Below are 11,438 nucleotides of genomic sequence, written 5' to 3'. Positions count from 1 at the left end.
GTGGGAAGTTCTAGTCCTCCCTTAGAGAGGGAAGCCAGCTGGGTGACTTCATTTGGAATGAACTTTTTTCCCCATCATCAAGTTTCTAATAAAAACAATTAGCTCTCTTTCCTTGTTCAACTCTGATTAACATTTCCCCAGTGGGTGAATACGGGTAGTACTTGAGTTATGACTACAATTGAGCCCAACCTTTCTGTTGCTAAGCGAAAAAGTTGTTAAGTGGATTTTTGCCCATTTTACGACTTTTCTTGCCACAGTTGCTAAGTGAATCACTGCAGTTAATAAGTCAATAATACAGTTGTTGAGTGAATCTGCCTTCCCCAATGACCCCAGGACACTGCAACTGTCATACAACCCATGTTGCAACAGGCATAAGTGTAAAAAAAAAATGCATAAATCACTTTTTCAGTACTGTTGTAAGCAGTGACTAAACGAAATGGTTGTAAGTCAAGGATTACCTGTATAGGAATGCAGAAAAAAAGCTGTCTCCACAGTTCAGAAATCTCCTTTTTGTTTATCCCTCCTGCAATCCTCTCCAGATATTTGGCAGATACATATTTGCTTACCGTAATCGCAATCTGTTCAGCTACCTTCAGGGGCCTTATTTATGCAAGAACAACTGAGCGAAAACTTCCAACCCAATGTGATTTCATGCAAAAAATATTTCAACCACGCTTTCCTATTCAGCGATCTTAATCCAGTGTTTCTCGATCTTTGGACAGCTTGACGATATGTGGACTTCTACTCCCAGCATTCCCCAGACAGCACACCAGTGGTGGGATTCAAATAATTTAACAACCGGTTCCCTGCCCTAATGACCAGCTGGGTAGGTGTGGCTTGGTGGTCATGTGACTGGGTTGGCACGGCCAACTCAACGTCACTCAGGTCGATGGATGCTTTGTCTCAGTTGTTACAATGGTAATAAGGGTTAACCGGAGAGGCAGTTTCTGTAAGCAGGGCAATAAAGATGAGGCTAGAAACAACACCAGAATGTTTCCTTCCTGCCTTCCTTACAGGATTAGCCCTGTAAAGTGGGAAAAAACAAAAGGAGATTTCTTCCAACAATCGGTTCTTTGAAATGCTTAGAAAGTTAACAACCGGTTCTCCCGAATAGGTGCGAACTGGCTGAATTAAATTTAAATTGTAAATTTAATGAATTTATGTGACGCCCAATCCCGAAGGACTCTGGGCAGCTAAATTTCTAGGGCTTTCAGCCCTCTCTAAGCGGTTTACAGAGTCAGCATATCGCCCCCCACAGTCTGGGTCCTTATTTCACCCACCTTGGAAGGATGGAAGGCTGAGTCAACCTTGAGCCGGTGAGATTAGAACCGCTGATCTGCAGATAACAGTCAGCTGAAGTGGCCTGCAGTACTGCACCCTAACCACTGCGCCACCTCGGCTCCTCAATCCCACCATTGCAGCACACGCTTGGCTGGGGAATTCTGGGAACTGAAGTCCACACATGGTTAAGCGATAGGGATCTATCTGAGGTCATCAGGAAGTCAGCAATGATTTCCACTTGTCCCTCATGGTCAAAGGATCATGCAGCATGGGAGTGAGAGGCGAAGGAAAGCATCATGCACTACAAACCGAACAAGTACCGTAAAAATGGAAAACGAACATACCGTATAAAAGAGGATCCTCGAAGGAGCGGTTTGGGAGATAAATCAGTACAAACAAAGGCGACAGAATAATAATGCCGAGGACTGCAATCACTGGAGGGCTGTAGGGAGGAAGGAACAAGCACAGAGTTCAAATGCTAAAGTCTTCAATTAAAAAGCCACCACTGGGAACACTACTTGGGGCTCTCCATATTCTCTGCAAGATTCAGGCATTGGAATTTTAAACTAAATTTAAAGGGCATGCAATTCCCTGGGAATCGGTGCGGTGGCCTAGAGTGGGAGGTCTCGCCTCACAATCAGGAGGCTGTGAGTTCGATCCTCGGTAGGGACAGGTATTTCTCTCTCTCTGGGCACTATGAGAATATATCCTGCTGAATATAACTTCACATTGGCGACAGGAAGGGCATCTGGCCAGTAAATACTCAGCTCCATTCCGTTGCCCAGACTCCACCCCGCAAGAGATTATGGGGGGTCATTAAAAGATGATGATGGAGTTCCCTGGGATCGAATACTAGCAGAAATGTTGACAGGGAGAAGGATTCAACGAAATCGTGATGGCAATCACCAGGACTTCCATTCCCAGCATGGACCCCTGTTCCCAGGAGTTGGCTTACATTTAGGGGTGTCCATGAGGTGGGGAGGAAGTCAAGATGGAGACCACGCCTATGAAAAAGGTTGAAGGTTGAAGGTTGAAGGTTTATTGTATTTATATGCCGCCCTATTCCCGGAGGGACTCAGGGCGGCTAACAAACCCAAGGGGGAGGGGAGGTAAACAAGAAGGGAATACAACAAACAAAGTACAAGAGAATTTAAAAAGATAATCAACAGTCACACAATTCGAGGAGGGAAGGGAACTCGTCAACCCCAGGCCTGCCGGCACAGCCCGGTTTTAACGGCTTTACGGAAAGCCTGGAGGGAGGTGAGGGTCCGGATCTCCACAGGGAGTTCGTTCCAAAGGGCCGGAGCAGCCACAGAGAAGGCCCTCCTCCGGGTAGTAGCCAGATGACATTGGCCAGTAGATGGAACCTGGAGGAGGCCTAATCTGTGGGATCTAATGGGCCTTTGGAAGGTAATTGGCAGCAGGCGGTCTCTCAAGTACCCAGGTCCAATGAAGGGCTTTATAAGTGACGACTAGCACCTTGAAGCGTATCCGGAGACCAATAGGTAGCCAGTGCAGCTCGTGGAGGATAGGTGTAACGTGGGTGTACCGAGGTGCACCCACAATCGCTCACGCGGCTGCATTCTGGACGAGCTGAAGTCTCCGAATGCTCTTCAAGGGCTGCCCCATGTAGAGCGCATTGCAGTAGTCCAGTCTACTAAAGAGGAGTGAACATACCTAATATTCCTTTCTCCTCCCTTCCTCCTCACAACAACAACCCTGTGAGGTGGGTTGGGCTGAGAGTGTCCAGACCAAACTCAGCCAGCAGGCAGGACTATAATTCATAATCACCTGGTTTTTGGTCCCAAGTCCCTCAACTGACTTCCATGCCTAAGGTGGGTCTAGAACTCACAGCCCTCTGGTGACTGGCTCAAAGTCTGTACAGGATAACAGAGTCGGAAGGGACCTTGGAGGTCTTCTAGTCCAACCTCCTGCTTAGGCAGGAAAACCTTACACCACAGCTCAGTCTCCCAACACCTTTCATGGCTAAGGCAGGACTAGAATTCAGAGTCTCCTGTTCTCTAGGCTGGTGCCCTAAATCCACCAGGCCAAAATAGCTCTCTTATTATCATTATGTTATTGTTTCTGTGTGATTTTTACTGGGGGTGGGGGTGTTGGACTCTGCCTCCGAGTGGGGAAGGATGGAGCCTTCTAAATAAATGCTTTATTATTTATTTAAGAAACGTCTATGTTATGAACCAAGGCTTAAAATTAGTGGTCGAATTCCAAATCTTTTCCTACCGGTTCTATGAGAGAGCGCTTCGCAGGCACGGCCATGCTTCATGTGCATGCCTAACACACGTATGCAGGACTGAAAGACCACCCCTGGTGTCAGCGCTGGTGAGATGAGCTGTTTTGTTTTTTTTAGCTCAGCTGAGGCACGAGAATCTCCTCTGTTGCGCGGAACAGCTGAGCTAAAAAAAACAAGGACAGGGAATGATGGGGGCGGGAGGGCGGAGCCAACCAGAGGTGGTATTTGCCGGTTCTCCGAACTACTCAAAACTTCCGCTACCGGTTCTCCCAAACCTGTCCGAACCGGCTGAATACCCCCTCTGCTTACAATAGAGCAGTGGTCTTCGTGGCACGACAAAACCGCGCTCGATTAAAGCGCGCCCGATTAAAGCGCGTCGCTGACGTCATCAACAGGGCGACAACAGCGAGCGTGGAGAAAGAAGGGCGCTTTAAATAGCGCTTTAAAAGCAAGCCGATTCAAGTTTAAGGTAAGGGTTAGGTTTAGGGTTAGGTTTAGGGTTAGGTTAAGGATTAGGGTTAGGGTTAGGGTTAGGTTAAGGGTTAGGATTAGGTTTAGCATTAGGTTAAGGGTTAGGTTTAGGGTTAGGTTTAGGGTTAGGTTAAGGGTTAGGTTTAGGTTTAGGGTTAGGTTAAGGGTTAGGATTAGGTTTAGCGTTAGGTTAAGGGTTAGGTTTAGGGTTAGGTTTAGGGTTAGGTTAAGGGTTAGGTTTAGGGTTAGGTTTAGGGTTAGGTTTAGGATTAGGTTTAGGGGGTTAGGTTTAGGTTTAGGGGTTAATTTTAGGCTTAGCGTTTACAGCGTGCTTTTTTCTCCGCGCTGTTGGAGACCACTGCAATAGATTATAAATTTGCTTGTTTGTCACAAGGCAGGGAGTGATTCCATAGCCCCAAAATAGAGGTCCTATCACAGAGGGTGCAGAATGAAGCGCTGGTTTAAGCCATATGACAGAACCTGCAAAAAATCATCCCTTCATCAATGATCAGCTGAATTGCTTTGCAGATGGGGGAAGGGTTGCTAAATGCCCACCCATTTATTCTTAATTGACCGGTATAAAGGTTCCACATTTGCCCATTGATAGCACCCCAAAACTGCAGTTTCCAAGATTCTGGTTTTTCTTTTAAGAGTCTAAAAGCAAAAGAAGGTCTTTTCTACTAGCACTCCTTTCTAATTGAAAATGCCAGAGAGTTTTGACCTGCCACGGTTTATGTATACAGCACATCCCCCCAGTACTTCCTCCCCTTCCCCATCCAGACTGGACCCAAACCAGAGAGGAATCCCCCTGAACGCAAACCGAAGAGGCTCAGCCGGTTTATGCCATCAGCAGCCAAGGCACCGAGCTCTGAGTGGCGCTGCAGAAAACAGCTGGCGCCTGGTGTCGAACTGCAATGCAGATCCAAGCCTGGGATTCATGCAGTGATCCCGGGCAGTTTAGTGAGGTCAGAAAAGGCCGCTCAGCATCTGCAGAGCTGCATGGGGTCTCCGGATTGATAGTTACAGCTGAAGAGGCAGAAGAGGACATGACGGGGGGGGGGGAGATGGACGGACGGATGACACAGGGCTCCCGTCCGTGGTAGTATTTTTTTATTTTTAGCTGGACTCAAAGCTCAGCTGCCTTTAAGCAGGCAAATGCTGAGCAAGCCAGCTCAGCATTTAGCTAAGCATAAGACGGCTTTCTCTTTGCCTGTTGAGTTTTTTCTGTACTCTACAAGCATTAGGGGAAAAAAGAGATGCCTGTCGGACACAACGGCAAGAACGTCCCTGCCACTGCTGCGCTCCGCCACCTCCCCCCCCGCCTCCCCCAACCCCACCGCTGTGTCCGACAGGCCAGGCGTCTCGAGTTTATGGCGGACATAAACGTGAGACGCCTGTCAGACACAGCGATGAAAATGTCCCTGCCACTGCCGCGCTCCGCCGCCTCGCCCCCCGCCTCCTCCAACCCCACCGCTGTGTCCGACAGGCCAGGCATCTCGCGTTTAAGAGTCTTTAAGCACTAAACTAAATGGTGGGTTTTCAGCCAGTCCCTCTCTCTCAGCCCTGGGTAAGAGGCAATGGCAAACCATTCCTGAAACCTTGCCTGCAAGGGCCAGCTCAGATACCAGACCAGAAATCAACACTGAGTTGAAGCCATTAAAAATGTTAGGGAAAGGCTGTTTTGACCAGAGGTTGAAGGCTAAACATTTGAGGAATTTCTCACTGCAAAGATCGTTTGCACAGATTCTCTTGATAAACCAGGTTTTAAAAAAATGACGGGTCCCCCTTGCGGTGTTAGATCCTTGTAGCTTTGGCACACCTTTCAAAAACTCTCTGCAAGAAATCAGCCTTCCATTCAGCTGCGGAATCTAATACACAAGAGTGAACTGCCTTTCAAAAGCCTTTATGTTCTAAAAATAAGAAGCTGACACACTATATTGCTTTATGCACTCTGCATCTATTGCTCTACAGCCTAAGATATCATGAAAAGCTTAATAAAGGCATTAATTTTATAACAGATATTATTTATCCTATGGATGTTTCATCTGTTAATTAACTTTGGGTTATGTTTAGCTCATTTTAATTACTGCAACACACTTTTTTCCCCCTTCATTGCACAATTACTATTTAATGGAGGCATCGTAGGAGGAGAGCTAGGCTATTTATGATAGCCAAAATTAAGCAAGAAGCTGATAGCACCTTTACAGGATAACAATTTCTCCTAGAGCCGTGGTGGCGCAGTGGTTAGAGTGCAGCACTGCAGGCTACTTCAGCTGACTGCAGTTCTGCAGTTCGGCTGTTCAAATCTCACCGGCTCAGGGTTGACTCAGCCTTCCATCCTTCCGAGGTGGGTAAAATGAGGACCCAGATTGTTGGGGGAAATAGGCTGACTCTGTAAATCGTTTAGAGAGGGTTGAAAGCCCTATGAAGCGGTATATAAGTCTAACTGCTAAAGCCATCAACTTGCACAAGCTGCAGCCCCAAAAGCTTGTCTTTTAATAAAATATATTGATTGGAAAAGCTGCTACTTGATTCCTCCCAAACAAAGATAATTCTTGCTTAACAACTGTCTCATTTAGCAACCATTCCCAGTTACAACAATGATGCTAAAATGACGTTATGACTAATCACATTTACAACCTTCACATGCCTGTAAATCAAGGCCCAAGCAAGAGTTTTTGGGTTGGGTGCACGGAATGGGGAGTTTTAACTTGTTTTTAACTCTGTTGAAAACCTCTTTAACCTATGCTTTTATTCAAGTACTTATCTGGTTTTATTGTGCTGTTGTAACCCGCCAAGAGTCATTTAGGTGAGATGGGCAGTGTAGAAATTTAATTAATAAACACAGGTGCAGTTTCACTTAGCTTCATTTAACAACAAAATTTCCAGTTTCAATTGTGGTGGCTAAATAAGGACTGTCCGTGCAGTAGAGCTTAGTTGTCCAATCTTTTGGCTCTCCTGGGTCACACTGAGTAAGAGGAATTGTCTTGGGTCGCATATAAAATGTATAATATAGTCAAGTGTTCCTTTATTTTTTATTATTTTGTGGGGCCATATTACTAGCATGCAGCTTTTGGGCCATAGATGCTTTTCATTTATATTTCACTTGCCATAGATGCTTTTCATTTATATTTCACTGTGTGGACAAATAAAAGTACAGGTAGTCCTCAGCATACGACCACAATTGAGCCCACTTGAGAGACCGCCTGCTGCCAATTACCTCCAATTACCTCCAATAGACCGATCAGATCCCACAGATTAGGCCTCCTCCGAATTCCATCCACTGGCCAGTGCCGACTGGCGACTACCTGGAGGAGGGCCTTCTCTGTGGCTGCTCCAACCCTCTGGAACGAGCTCCCCGTGGAGATTCGAACCCTCACCACCCTCCAGGCCTTCCGCAAAGCCCTTAAAACCTGGCTATTCCGACAGGCCTGGGGCTAAAGAGCTTCCGCCCCCCCCTCCTCGAATGGTATGGTTGTTGTGTGTTTTAAATTGTGTACTGTTATGTTCGTCTTTTTATCCCCTGTCTGTACCCCTTTCCCTGACTGAATTGTGAGCCGCCCTGAGTCCCCTTCGGGGAAAAGGGCGGCATATAAATGAAATAAATCCAATCCAATCCAATCCAACATTTATGCTGCTAAGTGAGACTTTTGTTAAGGGAGTTTTGCTCCACTTTACAACCTTTTTTGCCACAGTCGTTAAGTGAATCACTGCAGCTGTTGAGTTAGTCACATGACCGTAAAGGGAATCTGGCTCCTCCAATGAATTCGCTTGCCAAAAGGTCTCCCAGAAAGTCATCATCACATGACCCAGGGAGCATCATAAATATGAACCCGTTGCCAAGGGTCCAAATTTCGATCACTTGATCACGGGGATGCTGCGAAGGTTGTAACTATTTTAAAAAATGGTCATAAGTCACTTTTTTCAGTGCCGTTGTAACTTTGAACGGTCACTAACTGAACTGTTGTAAGTCGAGGACTACTGTGGTTCCCCAAAATTATGACATGTCCTGATAATAAGACCATGCCACATTTTTCTGGTGGGCAAAAATATAAGCCCTCCCCCGCAAATAAGCCTCCTGGACAACCCCCCCACCTCCGGCCAGGCAGAGCACCGCTCACCAACCTAGCGGTATCCCGAAGGTGCCAAGCTACGGGAACCGGGGAGGGGAGGCAAAGGTGATCACGTTGCTTGGCGCCTTCGGGATACCGCTAGGTTTGTAAGCAGCGCTGTGCCCAGCTGAAGAGGGGGGTTGCCGGGCAGCTGCTCTCTTCCAAGCGGGTTTCCAAAGAGCCAGGCACAGCCTCATGGGCGAATGGCTATGCTGAGCTGTCGCAGCAGCGCAACACAGCAGCCATGAAGCGACCACGCTCAAGAGCAGCCACCCGGCAAACCCCCTTTCCAGCCAGGCACAGCGCCATTCACTGACCTAGGGGTATTGCCAAGCTGTTTGAGTGCCTGTTCACCGCCGCCCGGGTCCCGCAGCTTGGCGCCTTCGAAATGGCAGTGAGTAGCGCTCTGCATGGCTGGAGGGGGGGGGGTTGCGCGAGCGGCTGTTCCACTCTCACTCACGTGCCTGCCAGCCTCAGGATGCCCTGGCCCAGCTCTCTCCGCAGAGCCAGGGCACCTCTTCTGCTGCCGCTGCAGCCGCATGGCTTTTTCTGCGGCTTCCAAACTGAGTCTTCCGGCAATGGCCGCTCTGGACGTACGCTCTATGGTTGTATGCTCTTCCAGCAGCTGGCCCACAACCATAGAGTGTACGCCCAGAGCAGCCACTGCCGGAAGACTCAGTTTAGAAGCCACAGAAAAAGCTATGCTGCAGCGGCGGCAGCGGAGGAGGTGCCCTGGCTCTGCGGAGAGAACTGGGTCAGGGCATCCTGAGATTGGCAGGCGCGTGAGCGAGAGCGGAACAGCCGCTCGCACAACCCCCCCCCTTACAGCCATGCAGAGTGCCATTCACTGCCATTTCGAAGGTGCCAAGCCACGGGAGCTGGGTGGCGGCGAACAGGCACTCATGCAGCTTGCCGATACCCCTAGGTCAGTGAATGGCACTGTGCCCGGCTGGAAAGGGGGTTTGCCGGGTGGCTGCTCGTGAGCGTGGTCGGTTCATGGTTGCTGCGACAGCCAAGGTGGCGCAGTGGTTAAATGCAGCACTGCAGGCTACTGCTAGATCAGCAGGTCAGCGGTTCAAATCTCACCGGCTCAGGGTTGACTCAGCCTTCCATCCTTCCGAGGTGGGTAAAATGAGGACCCAGATTGTTGGGGGCAATACGCTGACTCTCTGTAAACCGCTTAGAGAGGCCTGAAAGGCCTATGAAGCGGTATATAAGTCTACTGCTATTGCTATTGCTAACACAGCCATTCGCCCATGAGGCTGTGGCCGGCTCTTTGGGAGCCCGCTCGCAAGAAAGCACCCACTCGGCAACCCCAAAACAATAAACCCTCCCCACATAATAAGGCCCAAGCCATATTTTGTGTGTAAAAAGAAAATAAGACCCTGTCTTATTTTCGGGGAAACACGGTACCTGTAATATAAACGGGCAACATTAGGCCTATATCTCTATGTGGGTCATCCACACCTCCATTCTGAGCTCAGAGAAAAGAGTCTCTATCAACTTTCAGGACGCTATGTCAGCTGGCAAGTTGTGTCAGAATTGGGTCCAAAGGGCAGCTGAGTCATCGGATCTAACCAATCTGTGCAATATCCAGCCGAGTTAAGCCGTTCATTCAAAAATTGGCAGCTTGTTATCACCCAGGACGCTTGTGTCAGCCCGCAAATATTTAGCTGCCCGAAACAAACTTTAAGATGATGTTTCCTAGCCCAATTTGTGTACAGAAGCTAGGATGAGCTGGCAGCTGATCCCATCCCTGAAGAGAAGGAGGGATACAGTGGTGGGTTCCTATTGGTTCGGACAGGTTCGGCCGAACCAGTAGTGGTTTGGCGGCCTGGGTTGTGGGAACCGGCAGCAACCCAGGCCTGCCACGTCCCCAAACCGGTTCTTAGGGCGGCGCCATAGGTGCCACCATCTTGTTTTTGGGTTCTGCGTGCAGAACAATTTTTATTGTACTGCGCATGCCCGCACAGTGCGTATCAAGCGCTTGCGCGCCACACCCATGAATGAACCAGCAGTAGTGACTGCCGGAACCCACCTTTGGAGGGATAGTATAGTATAGCCTTTATTGTCATTGTACATCATGTATACAACGAAATGGTGCAATCCATGACCAAAAAAATACAAACAACATAAATAGCATAAAGAATAATCCCTATGCAAGTAATTAGGAAAAAAAAGAAAAAGAAATAAAAAGAAAAACTTTCCGTGTGTGTGTGTGTGTGTGTGTGTGTGTGTGTGTGTGTGTGTGTGTGTGTGTGTGTGGAGTGATTATGGTTGTGTTTAAGAGTCTGAGAGCCCAAGGATAGAAACTATTTTTAAACCTATTTGTTCGGCTGGCTATGCTGCAATGTTTTCTGCCCGATGATAGAAGTACGAAGGGACACTGACCAGGGTGTGAATCAGGGGTGAGTTCCGGCTGGCTTTACTGCTGTTTCGCTCGTGTACACGCAGGATGTGAGCTGCGTGCGTATGTGCAGTTCAATTAAAATTGTCCTGCGCATGCGCAGAACTGAAAAACAAGATGGCGGCGGACCGGGGAACCAGTTTGGGGGCATGGCAGGCCTGGGTCGCTGCTACTTCAAGTGACCCAGGCTGCCATACCACAACCGGTTCAGCCGAACCGGGCTGAACCGGTAGGAACCCACCTCTGGTGTGAATCATCTCTGAGTATCTTCCTTACTCTGCTAAAGCAGTGAGACCTGGCGATGTCATCCAGTGGTGTCAGAGGGCAACCAATGGTTTCTTGTGCCAAATTGATCACTCTCTGTAGTGCCTTCCTGTCTGCAGCGGTTCCACCACAAAACCGCGTTCGACTAAAGCGCGCTCGACGAAACCGCGTAGCTGATGTTATCACAGCACGACGAAAAAAGCACGCTGTAAACGCTAAAGCTAAAATTAACCCCTAAACCTAAACCTAACCCCCCTAAACCTAATCCTAACCCTTAACCTAACCCTAAACCTAACCCTTAACCTAACGCTAAACCCAATCCTAATCCTTAACCTAACCCTAAACCTAACCCTAACCCTTAACCTAACCCTTAACCTAACCCTAAACCTAACCCTTACCCAGGGGTGGGTTTCTCGCCCCGTTCCAACCGGTTCGGTTGGAACGGGGCCGGCGGCGTCCTCGTGCACGCACGCAGTGCACGCATGCGTACTAGCGTCTGTGCGATGCTCCAGCTGCTCCTGGAGGATCGCGCAGGCGCTGTATGCATCCTGCGCATGTGTGGAAGCGCAGAACTGGTCAAAACTGGGTAAGAAACACCGGCGGGCGGGTAGACTCTTCGGTGTTCCCAGAAGTTACTTACTTCCGGGTTCGC

At 48.7% G+C, this 11,438-nt stretch overlaps 1 protein-coding gene across 1 annotated transcript in view; it reads right to left on the bottom strand.

Moving 5' to 3' along the window:
• Positions 1 to 11,438, bottom strand: part of TM6SF2 (transmembrane 6 superfamily member 2) — a 39,202-nt gene that overhangs the window by 21,067 nt on the left and 6,697 nt on the right. Inside the window, exon 2 of the mRNA XM_087703207.1 lies at positions 1,626 to 1,723. Within this exon, the coding sequence (XP_087559333.1) occupies positions 1,626 to 1,723 (98 nt within the window). The remainder of the gene's footprint in view (positions 1 to 1,625; positions 1,724 to 11,438) is intronic.

The sequence above is a fragment of the Thamnophis sirtalis genome, unplaced genomic scaffold, assembly GCF_051295495.1.
Source record: "Thamnophis sirtalis isolate CommonGarterSnake01/CBP01778 unplaced genomic scaffold, rThaSir2_p1.2 scaffold_1, whole genome shotgun sequence".
NCBI lineage: Eukaryota > Metazoa > Chordata > Lepidosauria > Squamata > Natricidae > Thamnophis > Thamnophis sirtalis.
Note: the sequence above shows the minus strand (reverse complement) of the source record. Positions and strands in the feature narration are given on the sequence as shown.